This window comes from Petaurus breviceps, unplaced genomic scaffold, assembly GCF_028583685.1.
Source record: "Petaurus breviceps papuanus isolate PSGF00001 unplaced genomic scaffold, PetGlider_PUasm1.0 90451, whole genome shotgun sequence".
Classification (NCBI taxonomy): domain Eukaryota; kingdom Metazoa; phylum Chordata; class Mammalia; order Diprotodontia; family Petauridae; genus Petaurus; species Petaurus breviceps.
Window position 1 is genome coordinate 1,175,811 of NW_027187258.1, and position 22,674 is coordinate 1,198,484.

The window sequence follows — 22,674 nt, forward strand, 5'->3', positions numbered from 1 at the left end:
CTTCTTGTGGTGACCTGAATGTTCAAGGGGGAAGAGGGGGAGGGGGGAATCACATTATTTGGTACCAGAGGCTGCAGGTTGTGCAGTGGCTAGTGTGCTGGAACTGGAGCCTGAAGACTCATCTGGCTTCAGACACTTCCTAGCTGTGTGACCCTGGGCAATTCAATTAAACCTCCTTTGCCTCAGTTTCCTCGTTTGCAAAATAAACTGAAAAAGAAAATGGCAAACTACTCCTGTATCTTTGCCAAGAAAATCCCCAATGGAGCCAAAGAGTTGGACAGGACTGAAGAAAGAAAAAAAGAGGCTGTGTGCTGAGGAGGGAAGGGGGACACATGGGGACATTAGGAATTCAGCCAAAGGATCCACCAACAAAGATTTTATGCCCAGAAGTGAGAGAGTCCACTTCCTTCCTTATGTGGCCAGAGTAATGGGAAACCCAGACATCTCCTGCCCTGCCTTAATCCCATAGTCAATGATGTGCATCCATTCTAGCATCACTGAGATTCTGGACATGCACTGAAGACCTTGGAGTCTTGACTAGGAGGAGGGGTCAGAGGGCAGCCAGGGGATCTGCACTCCAGTCTGAACCCTGCCCCTAAATTCTGTGTGACCCAACCCTCTGTGAGCATGTTTCCCCATCAGTAAAATTAGGAGGTGGGTCAGAGGATCCCATCCAGCGCTAACATCATACGTTCTCTGTTCTTAAGTCCCTGCCAGCCTTGGTGCTCTCCAGTGCCATCCAATGTGCCAGTGACATCAAGCTGGGACAGCTAACAAACATAAAGGATCTGAAAGGACTGAAGCTAATGAGGGCTAAATGGGCAAGATGGGGAGGGGCATGGTTCTGAAAAAGATCTGGGGGTTGAAAGCTCAGTATTGGTCAATAGCTAGTGTCCTGGTCTTGCTCATGGGCTGCACTGAGGCTATAGCTTACTCTGGACTCTACACTCCTACGACCTCATCTGGAGGATTACAGTCAGTTCTGGGCGATCAGGGGAGGCCAAGAAGGAAGAAAAGCTTAGACTCCATGACACTGGAAGATCTGTTGAAGGAAGTGGGCATATTTAACCTGAAGAAGGTTTGAAGGGTAGCCTGTAGTGGAAGGACTAGATGGGTCTGTTTAGCAGCAGAAGACTGAGAATTCCCAGAGCAAATAGAGGTGGGGGAGGGCAGGCTAATTTAGGCTTGATGTCAGGACGAACTTCCTAATGGTGAGGGGGACGGGGCTACCTGGAAGGCAGATTCTTGTGGGGATTTCTTTGGTGTACGTGTTGGGCTGGATGACTTCCACCTCCCAATTTTGATTCTAGCTTGTAAGGGCCTTTCCAAGTCCATCAATCTATGGTCTGTGTTCTAGTCTTCCTTCCATTTCTAATATTTGATGTTCTAAGGCCCCTCCCAGTTCTACAATTCTATGTTCTGTCTTTTTCACATTCTAATATTCTGGTATTTTATGATCTATGTATGTTGTAAGGTTCCTTCCATCCCTGACATTTCATCTTCTATATTCTAAGGTCCCTCTTGGCTCTCACATCTATGTTCTATGTTCTAAGGTCCCCCTTATATCCTAAGGTCTTTCCAATCTCTGACTTTCCATGTTCCGAAGGCCTTCCCAGCTCCGATGTTCTGTGTTCTGTGCCCTATGTCCTAAGTAAGGGTCTCAGTTTGAAGGCCCCTTCCATTTCAGGCATCCTTTGACTCTGTGATTTGAATTCTAACACTACGTTGCCATAGGGCTGGAATTTCACTTAGCTGGGGGATTTTTTAAAAGATGGTTGTCAGGAAGCTGACAGGTTGAAGACTTCAGTGCCAAGCTCCCTCCGTGGTGGGAGGTGCCCAGGCTGGCCTACATTCTGGGGGACTAAGGTGACCCCGGCCAGCCTTATGCTACATGTATCAGCTAAGAAATCAAACAAATCTGTTTTGGCTTCTACAAACTGGCTGGCCCTTAGGCTTATATGCCAGCCTGGGTCTGGAGTCTGAGGACTTCCTTTTTGTGTGACCTTGGCTGAGTCATTTCCTTTCCTCTGGGTTCTAAAATGGCAGATTGGGCTGGATGCTTACTATCTGCTGTTCCTATCCTTAACATGCTGGTGCTCACATCATGTTTGAACTACCCAGTACCTTAATTGGTATTTAGCTCTGAGGCTTCAGCCAGAGTTAGAACTGTTCACATCAGGGTAAAAACCTAGTGGGAGGTGGGTGGTAGGGAGAGGGGCAGGGCAAAGCAAAGGACAGTCTAATTGTGACTAGGCACTCACTAGGGAGTGGCAGTTTTTGGACTGGTGAAGATGAGGTGGGGGGCATGGTGGCCACAAGAGGGAGGAAAGATAACCTTCTGGCCTAGGAAAGAAGCACTTATTGGTGCTGTGCTAGTTATGGCTGAAGGGATGCCTGCAGTTCTGAGGAGACATCTGGGGCCAGCCATGCAGGCTCCCAAAGTATAGGTTCCCAAGGCAGTATCTCCATCCCAGATGTGATGGACTTTCAGCCTACCCAGGATACCAGATCTGGAAAGACTTCATCATTGGACACGTGGGGAATCTGAGGCCCTTGTTCCAGATCACTGGGATGGGAAGGGGCAGAGCCAACTCTCTAGCTCCCGACCTCATGGAGCTGGTTTCCCCTTAGAACACAGGAGGATACAGAGTCTGTGCCACCAGGCTCTGGCTTGCCCTTCCAATCCCTACCTACCAGCATGGGAGGAGGGGGGTCTCTAAGGATGACTACACTTCATAGGTGGTGGCATAACTGCCTCCCAAGACCTGCCTTCCTAGAGAAAAGCAGCATCATGGAAAGTGTGCTGGGCCTAAGAATCCTGTCTCTGCTACACAGGAGCTGTGTGGCCCTGGGCTCCAATTTTCTTATGTGGAAAATGAGAATGAGCAGACCTCCTTGTGGAGTGCAGTGAGAGGGTCTGTGGCCGGTCTCTCATTCAGCCTCCATTTACCACAGTTGAAGAAGGAGGCCAAAAGGGAGTGAAGTCACATACCCTGGAAGGGACCAAGCAGGGACCCCGATGAGGGATGTACAAACACTGGCACTAACTTCTCACCTGGCCCTGGAGCTACCCTGATGTGGCCTCAGTAGGCCCTGTCACCAAGGACACAGGCCCCAGTGCCACCCCACCCCTGAGCCAAGGGAGGTGCTCTGCCAGCTGCTTGCCCAGTTCAATATTCAGTCCCCTCAGTGTATTAAATCAAAACCAAAATAATTCCCTGTTGATATGGAAACAAGTCAAATTATTTTGAGAAAAAAAAAGCCAGTCCCTATTAAGTCTTGTTGTTATGGCAACAGGAATTATGAAAGTAACTTAAGTAAAAAGGTTGCTTGGGGATGGATGGGGGGTGTTGAGGTTGACCCCGGCTTTGAAAGTCCGGAAATACAAGCTGAGCTCACCCTCCCATTTCTGCAAGTACAAGGCCCCTGGGGAGCCAGAGTGGGGGGAGGAGGAGCCAGGGGCGGTCTGTGCCCTCATCACTGATGGCAGAGGCCTCCAGGGTCCTCCCTCATTTTGGGGATGGCCCTCCGGCCAACTTCTGCCTCACTGCCCCCTACCCCAGCCACCACAGGCTGAGAGGAGACTACCCAGGACCTGGGACCTCGAGCAGGACCTGGGGGCTCCATGAGGGCCAGAGATGGAAGAACAAAGCTCGGCAAGTGTGAAGGCCATTCTTGGCGTTCCTTCTTCCATGCTCACCAAGTCCACATGGGCATGGTTTGGGGAATTGCTGCCTGGTGCTCTGGGGTTTTCTTCAGGTTCCTGGAAATTTATTGTCTCTTTTGTCCAAAACAAACACAAAGAATCCCATGGCAACCAAGTAAACATGAACCGAATGTAGCCACTGCTGGCTTTTGTTCCTTCTCTTTCTATTAGCAAGCCTTGCTGCCCTTAGTGGCAGGGGCAGCCTGCAATGGTAGGATGCAGCTGGGTGTCTGGGCCTGGCATGTCAGCCTCAGTTGCTTCATTTCTAGAAGGATGGTGGTGGAAGGACATTGATAAGCTAGACAGGGGTCCAGAGACAACAATCAAGACAGGGAAGGGCCCTGAGTCTGAATACAAGGAAGGAGTGGCAGAAGGAACTCAGGGGAGCTGAGAGGGCTCAAACCAGAGCAATGAATGGGTGTTGCAAATGGCCAGTTTGGGCTGGATGTCAAGACCAACATGTTAACAAGGCTAGCAGTCTGGGGTGGGGTCTCCAAGCACAGAGGTTGGATAGCATCTTGTCGGCTTCAGGAGAGCAGGGAGCCCTTTGGCAGACTGGGTAGACTATGCTGTCCAGCTTCAGGCACTTCCTAGCTGTGTGACCTAGGGCCAGTCACTTAACCTCTATTTGCTTCTCTTTCCTCAACTGTAAAATGTAGATTAAAAACAGCACCTACCTGGGAAATATTTGCACAGCACTTAGCACAGTACCTGGCACACAGTAGGTAATATATAAATGCTTTTCCCTTCCTAGTCAGTAATCTTCAGTAGCTCCTCATTTCCTGCAAGGATCAAATGTGCAGTCGTCTTCATACCCTGGCCCCTCCTGCCTTCCCACCTGATACATACTCACCTTCTTCTCTTCCATCCAGTGACTCGGCTTCCTGGCTGTCCCCCAGGCCTGGAACACCCCGTCCTCCACTCTGACTACTGACCTTTACGTCTCAGCTCAAATCGTGCCTTCCCCAGGAAGCCTGCCCCCACCCCTCTTCCTTACAGGGTCTCCCCTCTGGTCATTATCGCCTGTTTGTCCTGTATGTGGCCTGCTGGCACCTGTTTGTCCGGATCCTGTTGGATTGCATGCTCCTTGAGGGCAGGGGCCATCTTTGGCCTCTTTCTGGTCCCCAGTGCCTGACATGCTCAATAAAGGTCACTGACTGACTAAAAGCAAACGTTGATTACTCGAATATCAACTCTCAGCCCAAGGGATACAAAGAAAACTAATAATTACTCTCTTGTCTTCAAGAGTATATGGCCCTTGTGTTCTGAGGAGCTGGAACAGCACAGAAGTTCCAATTCTTAGGGCCTTTCACTCCTCATGTTCTGGAGGCAGCTAGGCCGGGCACCGCGCACCAAGTGCTAGGCCTGGAGACAGGAGGTCAGACTCCACTACCCCCAGCTGTGTGACCCTAGTCAAGTCACTTAACCTCTGTCTGCCTCAGTTTCCTTATCTGGAGAATGAGAATAATAATAGCACCCATGTCCCAGGGTTGCTGTGAGGAGAAAATAAGATGAATTTGTAAAACACTCAGCCCAGTGCCCAGTGTACAGTAGCTTCTATAGCAATGCTTGTTCCCTGCCCTCCTCACCTTCTGGGATCCCTTTCAGCTGGACCCTCCCAGGCCTGCTGTTGCAGCTTTGGCATTAGCCAGTCCATGTTTTCAGGTACCTTCTGTCTCTGCCATTCCATGGCTCTGAGTGATGTTTGCAAGACTGCAGGGCCCTCCGTGAATGAGCTGGCCAGCCTCGGTGGTGAGATGGTCTGGATGTTTGAGCAGGAGGCCTGCCCGTTGCTTCCTCTCTCTTGGCTTTCCAGGAAGGCTGGGCTCAGAAAACTCCAAGCTTCCTGTGTCTAGACTATTGGTGGAAGCCCTCTCTTTGTAGGCCTTCTCTGCTTCCCTCTGGAATGCTTGAGACACCAGGAAAGTGTGTATTTGCCTCAGGGGGCCCTTCATTCTGTGAAGCCCTGAAGTCCAGTCAGCTGGAGATGCTGAGGAAGTGAAGTCTCCAGCCTTGACTCCGAAGCAGATCAGAGTTCTTGGGCCTTTCCATGTGTGGGGGATCGGAGGGAACCCTTCTGTGGGGTGGCCATCCCTGGGCCTTTCTTTGAGACATTCTGCATTGTGTATTCTAAGGGCCCTTCCTTCACTGAGAGTCTTTACTCTTTGTTTGGAGGCTGCTTCCAGCTCTGAAATTCACTGTTTCCTGTTCTCAGTGCCCTTCCAGCTCTTGAGCCTTTCTAGCTCTGCTGTCCCATATTCTATGCCTAGAACCCAGTCAGAAGTCTGGCCTGTGACATTAACTGTGAGACCCTGGCAAAGTCACTTAAAGTTTCTGAGACTCGGACAGGGGTGTGCTGGAGCAGGCTCGAAGAAGCTTCACACCCCAGAAATCTTCCATTTGTCTAGACTTAAGAAAGTGTCACTGGTGCAGACAAGATTTCAAAGTGTGTTGTGAGCACTGGGAGATGCTATCCCCACCTTCGGCTCCTCACTCCTCCAGTCTTGGCTGGCTCGGGATCCCCTTGGGTAGGTAGGTAGAAGGAGTTGCCACACAGAGCATGGGTGGGTGGGGAGTGAGGAAGAACCTTTTGACCTTCCTTCTGGGGCAGCCTCAGGCCCAAATGAGGTAACCAAACCCTAAGTGTGGCAACTGGCAAAGGGGAGGGGCCAACGGCTCTGACACCTCCTGTGCTTACAAGGGATATGTTCATCAGATAGATTTTCTTTCGGGGGCTTTTGGGGTTGTCACTTGCCCAGAGTCACACAGCTAGTAAGTTTCTGAGGTCAGATTTGAACTTGAGCCTCCTGACTCCAGGCCCAGCACTCCATCCACCTAGCTGCCCCCCAGACAGAAGTTTTTAACTCAAATGAGGTCATGGGACCTGGCAAAACAGGCGTTTCCTACCCTCAGCTAAGGAAAAAAAAATCCTGAAAGTTCAAATTTGGACACTTTCTCCTCCCCAAGGCTATGCCTGGAGTCACTATCCCTACCATACAGGCACCACTTGCTTTTTCTCCAAAGTCATCAGTTTGGGATATACAGGATTCCCATCTCTCCTCATTCCAGCCACTGTCCATGGTGACCAACCTCCCCTTGTACCTGCTACCTTTATTCCACTTTGGGACCCCTAACCCTCGCCTCCTTGGAGGCTTGAGGGAACGCTTCTTCCCTGTGTGGGGCCCTGAGTCCAGCCTTCTTGCAGTTGTTCTAAATAACCCCCAAGTGCCCTCATGCTGAGGCTGGTGGCTTTCTTTAAACCAGAACTGGAGAGAGCCTAGATACAATCAGAGGACTTCTCACTTCCTGTTTGGTATATTTCTGCCTGTGAACCCCAATATCCTGGCTTGCTTTTTAAACAGAAGCTTTTTCTTGCCGCCTCATGTTCAGCTGGTGACCCATTATGATCTCCACGTCATTTTCTACCACACACACACACACACACACAGTAGAAACGAAGGTTACATCCGTGTGTATACATACAGATAGATACATATCTCTCCAGAGCTAGTCCTTCGTTACTTTAATAATACCAACTGGCATTTAGCCATCACTTAAAAGTTTTTGAGTCACTTTCTGTACATTTATTTGAGCCTCATATCAACCCTGCAAGGGATTATTGTTCCTTTTAATAGGTGAGGAAACTGAGGCTCCAAGGGGTTAAAATTTCTCCCATAGGGGCAACCAGGTGGCTCAGTGAGTAAGAGCACCGGCTCCAGTGTCGGGATGACCTGGGATCAAATCCAGGCTCAGATACTTAACACCACACCCAGAAATAACTGGCTGTGTAACCTTGCGCAAGTTACTTAACCCCAATTGCTTTAAAAAAAATTTCTCCCATGGTCACACAACTGCCAAGTGTCAGGGGAATCTGAACTCAGAACTTCCTAAGCTCAGCTCCCTAGCCCTCCCTTTCCTGCCCAGTGTCCTGCTCTGTAGCTGACCCAGATCCCTCTGTGACCTTAGACAAATCACTTCCTTTCTCACTTTTGGAAAATAAGAGATTTGTCCCAGATGCTCCCTAAGGTTTCCCGGCTCTAAGGTTCAGGGATTTTATGACCTTACTTCCTAGGAGAGTCTCAGCTTTCTCCTCTCCATGTAGCTCTTCTCCCTCTCCTCCCCTGCCTCACACCAGCTGCACCCAAGTTCTTCATGGCTACTTAGGGTCCATGACTATTCAAATTATGGTTCCATCCCCAACTCCATATGTCTCTCCATTGCTAGACATCTCAGAAATACATAAGGGCAGTAAAAGCATTTAAGACATGATATAAATGACAAGGAAAAGAATCAAACAGGAAAAACATTTTCTGTACCCAGACACAAAATAAAGGGGAGCAAATCCTCTATACTTCCAAAGGCATGAAAGTCCTTCCCAACATTATTGGCAAAGGCACACTCAGTGTGAGAGATAAGCTTTTAGAAATGGTTGGACCTTCTTCTTGGGGTCTTTCTTGGGAGTCCTTCTGAGTAGCTAACAACTTTCTCTGTGTCTCTGTCTCTCTTTCTGTCTCTCTGTCTCTGTCTGTCTGTCTCTGTCTCTCCGTCTCTGTCTGTCTGTCTGTCTCTGTCTCTCTCTGTCTCTGTCTCTCTGTCTGCCGCTGTCTCTCTGTCTCTGTCTGTCTGTCTCTGTCTCTCTCTGTCTCTGTCTCTCTCTGTCTGTCGCTGTCTCCCTGTGTCTGTCTGTCTGTCTGTCTGTGTCTGTCTCTCTGTCTCTGTCTCCCCCCCAACCAGAGCTGCACTCTCTGATTCCTTCCTGTCTCCTTGCAGCTCTGTTCTTTTAACCCCCTGCCTTCTAGATCCTCCTTGCCTGGTGGCATCACCCCGCTAGGCCTCCCAAACAATCCTACGCAGATGTTCTTTACATGTACAAAGAGGGGTAGCGGTGCCTACGTGCCAACCTCCCACAGCTTTTCCAGCCCCAAAGGCGCTGTCATCAGGCTGCAGGTGTTCCCCCGGCCTACAGGGCCTTACTCAACTCACTCAATATTAGCAGCACTGTAGATGGGGAAGTGCTCCTTAATCTGACAGAGAAGGAAGCTGAGGCCCAGGGAGTGGAAGGGACTTAGTCAAGGTCACACAGCTAGCAAGTGTCTAGGGAGAGATCTGAACCCAGATTCCCTGCCCTCTGGTCATTGGAAAAGCTCAGTTCTTCTCCTTTTTCAATGAGGTTTTTAGACCTACTGCTGCTGTCACTGAATGGCTCTTTGGGTGAGTTGCCAGAGCTCGTAGCATTTGGCATTCTGTCCGAACAGCAACGCTCCCACTGTCCTGGCCTAGAGACGGGGGGGAGTGCCAACCCACATCAGTCTAGGGATAAATCTCTGATCCAGTGGTGAAGGCCTCAGATAAGAAAGTATCCATCGACAGATGACAGTAAACGAACCAGCTGGGACTTAGAGTAGAGCAGATAGAGAAAGCAGCTGCTGGTTGTACAGGAATGAGAAGGCTCTCAGGCTGGCAGACCTGAAAGGGTTCTCAAAGACCACCTAATCCAGCTCCCTCATTTTACAGAAGAGGAAATTGAGGCCAACCCTAGACCTTGCCTGGGCTATTCATCCAGGGCCAAGAACAGGAAGCTGCCAGGTTTCTAGATTTCTATAAACATTTCTTGAAAGAGGAACCATAGTCACTCTCCTTCCTGTTCCACCCAACCCCTACCCCCCATCCACCCCGACCTCTAGCGTCTTCCAGGGTGGCCACTCATGGCCAGTGTGAGTATCAGGCCAGGCTGACTGTGGAGCAATGGCACTGTCCTTCTCTAGAAAGGAGGCTATTTTAGGCTCAGCCTAGGAGTCCATTGGCCCAACTGTGAACAGCAGGAGAGGGTCCCAAGAAGGGCCAATATAGGGTTCAGAACTCTCCCCTTAGAAGCAGCTCAGAGGTTCCAATCCAGCCTCAGATACTTCCTTGGCAAGTCTTCACTGCTGTCTGCCTCAGTTTCCTCAACTGTAAAATCAGGGTTGTGAAGATTCAGTAAGATAATATTTGTAAAGCACTTAGCACAGTGTCTGGCACATAGTAGGCACTTAATAAATGTTTATTTCCTCACTCCCTCCCTCCCTTCTTTCCTTCCTTCCTTCCTTCCTTCTCTCCCTTTCTCCCTCCCTTCCTCCCTTTGTTCCCTTGTTCTCTGTTCTTCCAGCAATCTCCCAACTGAACCCCAGGTCCTAGGCCTCCAGTCCTCCAGGGCCCCCTGGCACACTTGATCTCCTGCTTCAACAGACACACTTTTCTGTGAGCTTGGGCCGGACTAGGAAGGGCATTCGAGGACCTGGCTTTGACTTCTAGCCTGAACCAGGGGTAAAGAATTATTTTCTACAAGGTCTCAATGGGCTTCATCAGGCCTGTTTTCCCCCTTTGGGCCACAGCCATTCTACAATCACAGATTTAGAGGAAGGGACCTCAGAGAGGTCTAATAAGGTCTAATCCCCCCAAATGTCAGAGAAGAAAAGGAACTTGCCCAAGGTCAAGCACACATCAGCAAAACCAAGATTCACACACTCTTGACTCTTATTTTCTGAGACCAAATCCCCCTTCTTCCTGTTAGGACTCCACAGGCCAGTTCCTCTTCCCTCACCTGTTCCCCCACCCCTGATTTCCCCTCTGGCATGGATTGATTTTTCAAATGAGAAGAATTCAGCTGGCAGTTGAAGGAATCCCATAGTGTGTTGCCCAAGGCATCTCCCTTTGAAGGCTAAATGAAGCCAGGATGGGCCCCTTCTCTTCATGCCCAGCTGCCCTGGGTTGCAGTCTTGGCTCTGCCTTTTGGGTAAAAGTAGTATAGGGAAAGTGGCTTTGGGTGGGAGCTGGTCCTTCAGTCTGGGACCTGGTTTGGCTTGAACCATTGGCTGCAAACGAGGAGGGGCTGAGCCTCTTAGTGCTGCAGAGGCCTGGGACTAGGGCTTAGCTGAGCATACAGGAATCCCTGGGCCCCTCCTCACTGCAGGCCACAAGTCCCTTGGCTCAGACGCCTCCATCCTCCCCCCAGAGGAATCCAGGCTTTTCTCAGTAGGTGAAACTGTTTTCTCCCAGCCTTGAACCATTTTTCTGGAGCATCTGGAACCCCTAGAGATAGTTCAGACTTCTTTTCTCCCAGTCTGCACAAGGACACATATTTGGGATCTCTTTAGTGCTCCTTCTGCCCTCCATCCCTCCCCTCCTTTGAACCCTAGAGGCCAGTGTTTGCCAGGAAGCAGAGGTGAGGGGGAGCTTAGGGGCAGCTAGGTAGCTCAGGAGATAAAGCATAGACCTGGAGCAGAAGGACCCGAGTTGAAATCCAGCCTCAGAAACTTCCTAGCTGTGTGACCCTGGACAAGTCATGTTACCTCTGTTTGCCTTTGTCCACCAGAGAAAGAAATGGCAAGCCACTCCAGTATCTTTGCCAAGAAAACCTCATGGCCAGTCTGGGGTCGAGAAGAGGCAGACACCACACAAAGACTGAACAAGAAGCGTTGGGGAGACATTGGATGGGACTTCAGGTGGGCCTGGTGTGATCCCAGGCAGCCTCAGCCTGGAACGGGCTCTGAGAGCCAGGAGGGACCAGGCTGCTGCTGTCCCAGCTCTTTGGAGCAGCCCCATTAAGGCCACTCTGCCTGAAGAGACCCAGCTTCTAGAGCCCATTTGGGGGCCAGCCCAGTAGCTCTTTTGGAGGCCTTCTCCAATGTGTGGCCTGCTTACAGGGGGGATAATGCTGTGGACTTGCCAGGGACAGATGTGGTGGGGAGCAGAGCAGCCTTCAGGGGCTTTGCTCTCCTGGAGTTGGGCCAAATCATGGAGCTCCTTTTAAAGGTCCTCCACTACTCTCGGCCACATTCCTAGGTTCACATTCCACGTGTTCAGGTTACCATCCCCTTTTCTGATATTTGAGAAGAAAGGCTCATGGGCAAGAAGGAAGGGAGCCATAGGACCGCATCTTTCAAGCTGGAAGAGACTTTAGAGATCACAGAGGAGGAGACTGAGGCAGCCCATGAAGGGATCAGACCCTGCTCAAGACCACACAAGTAGTGAGTGAGTGCTCAAATGCCAAATCGAATTGTCTTGGCATCATGCCATGCTGGCTACCTTTGTTTCCTGGAATTGTCTCCCACCAGTCACGAAAAGCTTTTCTACATTTGATTTTTGACTTGGAATAAGGCTAAATCCAAGCTTGCTGGATTTCCATTCCCATGCTTATGCTTATTAGTTAATTAACAGCTTTCTTAGCTGATTCCCTGAGACAACTACCTTCATTCCACAGTTTGAAGCAGTTGTGCCCTTCCCAAGAGAATATTGAAAATGGAAATGGATTTTAGGGCTTGGTTTCCTCCATGCCTTGGCACTTTCCCAGAATGCCTCTGTGTAACAGGGAAGATGGGCCACCTCCATGGGGGGGGGGAGGACACATTCTTAGAGACTGGACTCCCCTCTGGAACCACTTGGATTTCTCCTGCCCTCTGACAAGATCCATGCAAGCACCTCCTGCCTCAGTCCTTCCATCCTGGCCCATATAGGGACAGCTTCCATGGCCCGCCTGCCTCTCCCTGTCACTGGCTCTACTCCTCATAATATGTGAAGTTCACATGTGATTTGTAATACATTGTTTGTCTTTGATTTTGCTAATGAATTGGCTTAGTTTATCCTAGAGGGGGACTGACTGGTCCATGGTCACACAGCTGCTCAGTATCAGAGGGATGGGATTGGAACTTAACAGACTCTCCTGACTCCAAACCTAGGAAAGAAAAGAACTCACTGGATTTGCAGTCAGAAGAGGCCTGGGTTCAAATCTCCCCTCCGACACTTATTAGTGCTATGACCTGAGCAAGGGAAGTCACCTCCTTTGTAAAATGGGAATAACAATGTCTGCTCATTTGAAATCACTATAGAAATGCCAGCAGTTATTATATTACCTACAAATATAAACCCTAGGGAGAAATTGCAGCTTGCTCTGCAAATGTGGGTTGTATCAGAATGCTGACACAGCTAAGTAAAGCACTTCACTAACCAGCTTAACTCCCAGCTTGGCGTTGTACAGCACCACCTAGTGGCCATAACACCCCTTTCTTGTCCCAGCTTGTTCCTTCCTCAAAGCCCACCCACCCTACACTGCAGGAGATTCCCCAGGGGGCTTCTGAACGATTTCATTTGTTTTGATCTAATACTAACTTTTCCCTGCTTGAGCTCCAGGGAAAGGGTGAGGGCCTGGATGCAAAACCCAGGCATCCAGAGAAAGCAGAGTCAAACATTCAAAGAGAAGTCTTTCTGGCATTACCATCAGTCACCAGCCTTCCTAGGCTAGGGATCTCCACCCCAGGCCCAAAGCTCTTCTCTAGATGCTGCCTTCACATGGTAGCCCTTTGAAGCCAGAGGTCTGGTGACTGGCACATCCCCACTGTGCCTCCTCTCTGACACTCAGCACAGCCAGCCCCCATTACTTTGAGAAACACTGACTGTCAAAGCTAGAAAGTACAGAGGAGGAAACTGAGACCCAGAGGAAGGAAGAGATTTTGTATCATATGAAGTCAGAGCTAAAAGGGCCCTAGGAAACCATTTAGTCCAATGCACTTATTTTACCAAAGAGTAAACTGAGGCCTACAGAAGGAAAGACACTTACTGAATGGGACATGATGAGTTGGTAGCAGAACTGGGATGATGGTCCCAGACCCTCTGATTCCCAATTCAGGAGGTGCCCTTAAAAGTGCAAAATGGAAATCCCAGGCACAAGGTAGTAATTGCATTTCCATTCTGTGTTAGCACAGGGGAAATAGAGAGCTATGCTCTAGGAGACTGAGTTTCCATCAGTCCAGAGGAACAGGTGCTAAGGGAGGGACTCTTTCCTCTCAGCTTGGAACAGGACACTTGCTAGCCCTGTCTCTGCCTGGCTGATGTTCATCCTTCAAGGCCAAGCTCAAGTGCCCCTATATCCATGAAGTTTCTCCTGGTTCTGCCGCCCCGCCCCACCCACCCCCCCAGCAGGTAATTGTCCCCTTGTGTGAGGGAATATGGGGATCTCTTGCAAACTGAGCACAGCTCAGCACATCCTGCCTTTCTGCTGACTCGATGTCTTATCTCTGTTGCTAGACATTAAACACTTTGATGCCAAAGACTGTGTTGCCTTGAAAAAAAAATATTTATTAAGATCATTTGTTATTCTGAACTTATAAGAGGCAGTGGGTGGTACAATGAAGGGAGCCCTGGGCCTGGAGTCAGGAAGAACTGAGTTCAAATCCAACCTCAGCCGCTTATTATTAGATCAGAGTGTGACTCTGAGCAAGCCACTTAATTGTTGCCTGCCTCAGTTTCTTCATCTGTAAAATGGGGAAAAAGAAGAGCACCTACTTCCCAGGGTTGTTGTGAAGATCAAATGAGATCAGATTTGTAAAAAGCATTTAGTACTGTTCCTGGATCACAGTGGCTGCCGTATACATGCTTATTTATTCCCTTCCCCTTAATAAACATGAACATTGAGCAATGAATAAGGATAGTGATTGTGTCCCCAGTACTTATCACAGTGCCTGTCACATAGTAGGTGCTTACTGACTGACTGCCTCGGAAACTCAGAATCTTAGAGCACAGAAAACTTAAGCAATTTGCCCAGGGTCATACAGCCAAGATGTGTCAGGGGCAGGACTTTAATTCAGGTCTTCTTGTCCCGTAGACTGACTCACTATCCACTCTGCCACATTGCCTGGCATGAGCGATTCCTATTTCTATAATTCTCATTGTCCTCATTGTGGTAATTGTCTCCATATGGTTTCAGTGTGTGTCTTGGTAGGCAAACCCCCAAATCTTGAATACATTGTCATTATTTTGAACGTATCCTTTCTCTAGTTCTCCTTGTTGGGTTTTGCTGGCCGTATACAGAAAAGCTTATGATCTATGGAGTTTTATTTGGTATCTGCTACGTCAGTGGAGCTATTAATTCTTTCAATTAATTAGTTGAATCTCTAGGGTTCTCCAGTGAGACCATCACATAGTCTCTAAAAGTGACCACTGTGTTGCTTCCCGGCTACTGTTTATTCCTTCCATTTGTCTTTTTTTATGACTCTTGCTAGCACCTCTGGAGCTATTATCACCTGAGAGTGGGAAAAACAGACATCTTCACTTTATGGAAAGAGTGCCAGACTTGGGGCCAGGAGAGATTGGGTCAGGTTCAAATTCTGCCCCTGACACTTGCCAGCTGGGTGATCATGGGAAGAAAAGCACCGAATTTCATTGCAGACGAGATCTGGGGTTGGTTGGTTGGTTGGTTGGTTGGTTTTGTTTTGTTTTGTTTTGTTTTGTTTTGTTTTTTACCCCTGATCTTATTGGAAAGGCCTCTCATGTTTCTCCATTCTAGATAATGCTAGCTCTTGGTTTTAGATACTATTCATCATATTAACAAAAGGTCCACTTATTCCTGCATTCTAAAGTTGAAGTGTGTTTTGCTTGTGACTCTACCTTCCTCTCAAGCCCCTCTTTCCCCTTGCCCTATCCCTCACTAATCTTTGTTGAGTTAAACCAAACTTTTTTTGTGTATGTATGTTCAAACCCCTTTTGTTCAAGTCTGATAAGAGTGAGGTTCACGTAATACCCACTCTCCCCACCCCTTCCTCCCTATTTGTACGTTCTTCTCACAAAGGCTTCTTCCTGATTTCTTCCCCAGTGCATGCCATTTTTCCTCCCCTTTCTTTTCTTTCTAAAAACTATTAAAAATGAACAAAACCACCCACAGTCCCTCTGTTTATCTTATTTAACTTCTTCCATGGCCCTTGAAGACACAATTTTCAAAAGACTTGTCTCTTCTCTTAGTAAAGATATAAGCACTTTACCATCTTTTAGATCAGCAGTGTCAAACTCAAATAGAAACTGGCTGCATATGGACTTAGAAAACAATAAATTAGAATTATCTATATTGCACTGTATGTTTATTTTTTTTCAACATTTGCCAATTACATTTTCTGGTTAGAGAGTTTGACACCTGTGGTTTAGACCGTTCCAGTTATTTAAATGTATTTGCCTTTCTGGGTTTCTCTTAACCCCTATATTTGCAATTCAAAGTTTCTATTCATCTCTGGTCTTATCAGTAATGTTTTAAAGTCTTTTATTCTATTAAAGATCTTTTTTTCACTTATAGGATTGTACTCAGTCTTTCAGGCTGTGCAGGTAAGTTGTTCTTCATTGTAAATTTTTATCTTTTTTGCCTTTTGAAATATCACATTCCAAGATCTCTCCTTTAAGTCGTTGCTACCAATTCGTGTGATATTGACAGGTTCCTTGGTATTTGAATTGTTTATTTCTGACCTCTTATGATATTTTTTTCCTTTCACCTAGAAGCTCTGACCTTTGGCTTTGACATTCCTGGGAATTTTCATTTGGGGGTTCCTTTCAGGAGGTGACTGCTAAATTCTATTTCCCCTTTGCCCTTTGGTTCTACTAAATTTGGGTCGTTTTCGTTTATGATTTTGTGAAGTATGGTATTCGTTTGCTTTTGGTCATGGTTTTGGGGGAGTCTTGTGACTCTGAAATTGTCACTCGACCTATTTTCCAGCTTACTTGGTTTTGATAGCATATACCTTAAATGTTCTTATATGTTTTCAATCTGATGTTTTTTTAATTTTTTGTTGTCTCCAAGTCATTGAATTGTCTCAGAACCATTCTAACTTTCAGGGACTCTTTCACTTGCATAACTAAAAGTTTCTGTTCTCAGTTCTTTGTTCTCTTTCCAATTCCTCCTTCCAGAGCTCTTCTGTGTTCGCCTCATGGGTATCTCTTGTTCCATGATATTTCTTCATAATTTCTTCTTGTGCTTACCCATGTCAATCCTCAGTTCCTAATGTGAGGTTCTGGCCAGAGCTAGGCTGGTTCCCCTTCAGCACTCTTGGACAGGTTAGAGCAGGATGGCTGCTGTTTGTCCTGACCTCAGTGTCCTTCCACCGGCTTCCCCTTTCCCTGCTGGATCTTTGCTCAGAGCACAGACAGACCTCAGTGTCCCGCTCAGGGGTGCTCCTTTAAGCCTGGTTTCCCATATCCCACCCAGGCTCACCCTGCTGCAGAGCCATTCACTTGAGCTTCTGCCAGCTTTCCTGGGGAGACCTTTCTTCAAGCAAGTTCAGCTTCTGCCTCTCTCTGTGTGTCATCTCAGTCTTGTTGAAAGAGTGCACTGATGTTTCTCTTTGTATTTCTTGATCATTTCTTAATCTAGTGCCCATTTGAGGTCATTGCTGGCTCCACTCTGGCCTTTCCCATTGCCGTGTTAGCTGGAAGTCAGAAGCACATCTTTGCACAGAGACCATTTTTGTAAAACCGGGAGCATCCCTTAGAACTTTTTATGTATTTGTTGAGTGGATGAATGCTCAGAGTGGGCAGGGACTTGAGCTGCACCTCAGCCACAATCCCCAAGTTTGCTCAGACACTTCGGGAGGGGGTGACATCTAGCCTCTGTGTCTGTATCTATGTGATGAATGTGCTTGTCACTGTAGAATGTGCAAGGGAATAATGAGCAGATCTTTGTTTTATCCAGAAGCCCAGGACATTGATGCCCTGCTTGGCCCATCTGCTCATAACCGCCTTGGCCTCTCTCCCATGGTGGGCATTAGGGGGATGGGTGCAGGTGCTGGCCTGCTCCTAGTCAAAAGTGGCTTCTTCCTCCTACCACCCCCTACCAAAATGCCCCACGTATTCTGTGGCCACCTCTGTAACCCACTTAGCATGATCTAATTGAAATGAGGGTTATTTACATATATACTGGGCATCACTTTCTGTGCCTAGCTCATGGCTTGGCTCATTGCAGGCACTCAATGTATTGGTATACTAATGAAGGACTGTGAGCAGAAACATAACTGGGGGGGGGGCAACTGGGCCTTCACCCCAGGGCTACTGAATTTAGAGGACTCTTTGGCAACATTTGCACTCCTTCAGTACATACAAACATAAAGTTTACCCCTTAGCTATCAAGACTAATTGGTGAAAACAGAAAACTACCAGATGAAAGCTTGACGGGGCTCTTCCCCTCCCTGCCCACCTTCCTAGAAGTAAGCTCACTGCTTGCTAGTTTCACTTTTTCCAGGCCCAATATTTGGTACTTGTCCTGGGTGTCAAAGTCCCTAGTTAGGGCTCAGAATGAGCGAATGAATGGATGAGAGTCTGCTGCTGGAGGCAGGAAGGCTGAGGAGAGGCTCTTCCAGGGCATTCTGGGGAGGTTGCAGGTCAGGTGCTCAGCATGTGGCCTCACATCCTTGGCTCACCATCTCCAAGGCTCACTTGACACTCTTCTTCCCTAGCTGCCTCCAATTTGGGTCTGGAGAATAAGAAAACTGCTACCCACCCCAAGTCACCATGGCAACAGCCAGTGAATGTGTTCCTCTCCTCCAGCCGGCCCCCAGGTGTGGAGGAGCTGCATCAGGAAGCTCAGCTTAATCTCCAGAGCTTGCTGCAAGGTACCGCTGCGAGGGAAGGGCTCTGGGAGAGGCCCCCAGAGGGGGGAGTGGAAGCCACCACAGGCTACAGCACATCATTCCGATTTCAGAGTTCCATGGCCTTGGTGCTGTTGAGAGGCGGGTCGGTGGCTACATTTTGCTCCTTCAGATATAGGTGATGAGTCTAGCCAGGCCCTCAGGGAAGGGCTTGTAGAGGACAGCTGAGGATCGGGCCTCTGCTCCTCTCTCTCTAGGCCCTGCCCATAATGCCCTGCAATGTTCCTGGCCTGGCAGAGGGGCACTTTGGAGAGTTTGTGCAGGTTAGGGGAAAATGTTCAGGCAGGCTTTGCTGAAGAACCACAGAGCTAGATTAGTCAGGAGGGATCTGGGTTCTAATCCTGACTCCAGTACTTAGTGACAGTTTAATGAGGGCACATCATTGAATTCCTCTGAGCCAGGTCCTGCATCGCCAAAATGGAGAGAATGCTGCTGGGCTGGCCGTCCCCTGCCTCACTGACTCCACACATGGAAGCTGGAAGTCAGGATGATTACAGGCTGGGGGAAGGTCTCCCACTCTATGCTTAGCTCTGCTGTCTTCTCCCAGGCTGCACTGAAAACGTCCCCCCAGCCCCCCAGCCCCCAGATTTCTGCTGGCTCGTTCTCGGCACCCAATCACATTATTGCTGTTGCCTCCCTTCTCCCCTCCTCTTCTGGGGTCCTTGTTGCTATGGCAACCCTCTCTGCAATCCTCATCTTCTAAGGCCCGCCACTCTACCACCATCCTCATGGACACAGGGCAGACATAAGGAACAATGTTGACAGCGCACTGCTTGATTTTCCTTATTCCAACTTTGCCCCCAAAGACTTTCCATGAGTCACTTTGCCTGCCCCTCCTCCTGCTCTCAGGCCACCCTACAGAGCCTGCAAACTCAAGCCTCCCTAATGGGGGCTTCTCCATCCCCGTCAGTGGGGGGCACCCCCTTTTCTCTTATATATTCTCCCTCTTCTGGTCTAAAATGACTTTCTCCTTGGCCCGTCCACCCCTCTTCCTTCTCCTCTAAGAAACCTCTGATGACTCACCTTCCTTGCTTTGCTTTTCATTCCTTCTACACATACACACACACATAAGGAAACATCTGTGTGTATATGTATATATCCATTGAAACACACGTGTAGAACAGGCACTCCATGTTATGACCCCTTCCCACTTTGTCTCTGTTCCTGGATTGGTTCAGTCCTTCGTGTATGTGTGGCTTGAAACCATGATGGGGACTGGGTGTTCTACCTGGGTTTTCCCCAAAGTGTCGACAATGGCACTTGACTGACTTATGGTAAGTGTGTGATGAAGCCTTATTAAAGGGAGGAGAGGACGGTAGACTGGACTATCTGGGCATCTCTCCCAATGGGCCCAGAAAGGGGAAAACCAAATTTTCCAAGGCGTGGCAACATGCATGGCCTGGTCTCATCTGGGGCATGGGGCTACACCTGTGTAAGGGGAGTGCTTCCCAGGGGAAGGCATGGTGGAGAGAGCATGTGACTTGTACTTGGTAGACTTGGGTTCAAATCCTGGCTCTGTTCCACCACTGTCTCCATGACTTTGTGGGCATCACTTTTCTCCTCTAGAGTAAATGACGCAGCTCGGAGGCTGAGTAGATAGAGCTCCAGGCCTGGAGTCAGGAAGGCTTGAGTTCAAATCCAGCCTCAGGCACTTACTAGCTGTGTGACCCTGGGCAAGTCACTTCAGCTTGTTGGCCTCAACTTACTGGAGAAGGAAATGACAGACAACTTCAGTATCTTTGCCAAGAAAACCTCATATGGGGTCATGACCAAAACCAAACAAAAAAAGTAAATGACTTCTGAGGCCTCTTCCAGCTCTAAATCTCAGAGCCTGAGCCAGCATTTGCCAGATATTAGAGACCCCCCCCTCCCCCAACCCCTGGCCAGGACCTTTGTCCATGGCGCATCTGGATCCCGAGAGGCCCCTGAAATGCCCCTTTTCTTCTTCCTTCTCCCTGAAGCTTCTCTCAAGATAGCGCTGATCTTCGTGGGCCTCCTGGGCACCCACAGCAGCCATGGCCAGGACCCTCTTGTTGACATAAGGTTTTCCTCAAGCTCTCTGGCCCCAAGGCATCAAACAGTAAAATCATGCCATGGCACCCTCAAGTGAGAGAATGGGCCAGAAGTAATTCTGAAGACAGATGGATATCCTCCATGATGGGCCAGGATGGAGCTGAGTGTTCATTGGCTGCTTGTTGGGCGAAGCCATAACTAGAGCCTGGTGACTGGCCTATGCCCCAGGGTACCACACCTAGAAGGCACTGACAGCACCCCTACTTCATATCAATAGCTTAGAAACAGCCAGTTAGCCCAGAGTAAGCCAAGCTAATTAGTTCTAATAGGAAACTACCTGATAGAAGGAGGTGACCTTCCTCCCTCCCTCCCTCCCATGCAGCAGCCTCATCCATGTTCTGGGGTCTCTGTCTCCTCATGACCACCTCCCCTACCTCAAGCTGAGGGTGACGGGCAGGCCGTCCCCCCAGGCTCCACTCAGGGAGGAACCCAGAAGGAAACCAGGAGGCCAAACTGCCAAGTAAGTGTTTAGGCCAGGATCATGCCCAGGTTCCTACTCCTGCCTCTGCTGCTTTCACACTAAATGGACACAGTGAGTCCAGGCCAGAGATTGGTTTTGGTTTTGTTTTTATTTTTGCTTTTTGGAGGGCAGGTGGGGTTAAGTGACTCACGCCAGAGATTGGATCAGAGGCTCATAAATTGAGAGCTGGAAATGACTTCAGCGTCCAACTTCCCCCTATTTTGTGGCTGCAGAAACTGAGGCCCCAAGAGGGGCAGTGACTTGCCCAGGGTCCCACAACCATAAGAAGTGGAAGGGCTGGGATTGGTGCTTTCCACTGCCCACACTGACTACAGCTCTGAGCTTTGGGCCTAACTTCCTGCACTGCTCGTCCTCATGCCTTGTCTTTTGCAGAAGAGTATGAGGAACATTACTCAGAGGCCAGGATTTCTGGGCAGACCTTCCGCACTGTAGACCCAGACGACCCCCTGGAGCCCACTGTCAGCCCAAGGCCACAGTCTGCCAAGCGCCTGGAATTTGTGTTGATGGTGAGTTTCAGCTTTCTTTCACTGGCAGGGGCCCTGGTGGGCAGAGGCCCACTAATTACAGAATAATCTCTGGACAGAAGCCCTTAGCCAACTCTGTTCTCCTGGCCTTCTAGGGAGGAGCCAAGAGCCCTGGCATGTGTGTCCTCTGCTCCTATCCTTCTGTCCTTAGTTCACATTGAGGCCTGGGCTCAACCTTGCAGGCTGAGGACAGAGCTGAATATCAGGGCCTGGAGCTTGGATAGTCCCCAGGGAAAGGGCACATTAAGCCACCAAGGCTCCTGCTTGTTGAGAATCATAGTGGAGTAGGGATATCACGCAGGACTTGGTGTTGAGAAGGCCTGGTTTCAAATCCCACCTCAGACATTTATTTGCCCAGTTACCCTGGGCAAGTCACTGTTCCTTTCTGGGCCTCAGCCTCCTCATCTGGAAAATGACAAGACTGGATTCTGTGGCTCTAAAGCCAGGAACCATAATAATCCTCCTATCCTCCCAACTTTTTAATGGTTCCTCCAGAAAGTCTCAGACTCCTTACCCAAGAACAAGCAAGTAGTCAGACCCATGGGCTTTCCATCACCCTCTTTCCATTGGACTTTTTCCTAATAGCCCACAAGCCGAAGAGGGAACAGAGACAAGAGTACCACTCAGGGCGTGAGGCCCCCTGAGTCCTCCCTGAGCCTGCCTGCCTCTCCAGACAAGCAAAACGCCTGGAGTAGACCCTTCCCTCTGCCTGTCCTGGAGGAGAACAGGTGGCAACCAGCGTGTTCCACCCAGGGCAGCATCGTGCCCATCAACATCTCTGGTAGAGTTTCCTGGGGCCCCCAGTGTGGGAAGCTGAGCCAGCAGGGGAGGGGGATGGCACCTTCTTGACTGCTTGCTACAGCTTAGTGCTTACAGTTGGGGGCATAAGGGCAGTTATACTTCCATCCCAGTGGTCTGATGGCAGCCACATCCCTCGCCCCAGGTCAGCCAGCTGTCAAACAACCCGAAGTTTGCTGCAGAAAAAGTCCCAAGTGATGTTAGAGCCTGTATCCTCCTTGGAGAATAGAAGGGAACTTTGTTATACTCACTTACTGGAGTTTGGTTTATTTTGGTGAAAGTCTGCATTGGGCAACAGATCTTTCCTTCTGCACTAGCCCTGGGAAAAGGACATTCACCACTTAGTGACAGCCAAGGGTTAGCAAGTCTCTGGGCCACAGTCACTGGCAGGGCAAGCCAGGCCTTAGACCCAGATGGCAGCAGCTGCAGCCTTCCTCCTGAAGTGCAGACAGACCCTGGGGCCTGACTCCATTCCCAGAGCGAGTTTCTTCCTTCATTCCTTCCTCCCTCCCTCCCTTCCTTCCTCCCTTCCTCTCTCCCTCACTCACTCCCTCCTTCCTTTCTTCCTCCCTCCCTCCTTCCTCTGTCCATCCTTCCCTCCTTCCTTCCTTCTTTCCTTCCTTCCTCTCTCCCTCCCTCCTTCCTTTCTTCCTCTCTCCC

The 22,674-nt window shown here is 49.2% G+C and overlaps 1 protein-coding gene across 2 annotated transcripts in view; it reads left to right on the top strand.

The window, feature by feature from the left end:
- Positions 1-22,674, top strand: part of NHSL2 (NHS like 2) — a 65,730-nt gene that overhangs the window by 22,893 nt on the left and 20,163 nt on the right. For both annotated transcript variants that reach the window (XM_069062399.1, XM_069062400.1), the window contains exons 2-4: positions 17,947-18,102; positions 21,065-21,198; positions 21,802-21,997. In XM_069062399.1, the coding sequence (XP_068918500.1) occupies positions 17,947-18,102; positions 21,065-21,198; positions 21,802-21,997 (486 nt within the window). The remainder of the gene's footprint in view (positions 1-17,946; positions 18,103-21,064; positions 21,199-21,801; positions 21,998-22,674) is intronic.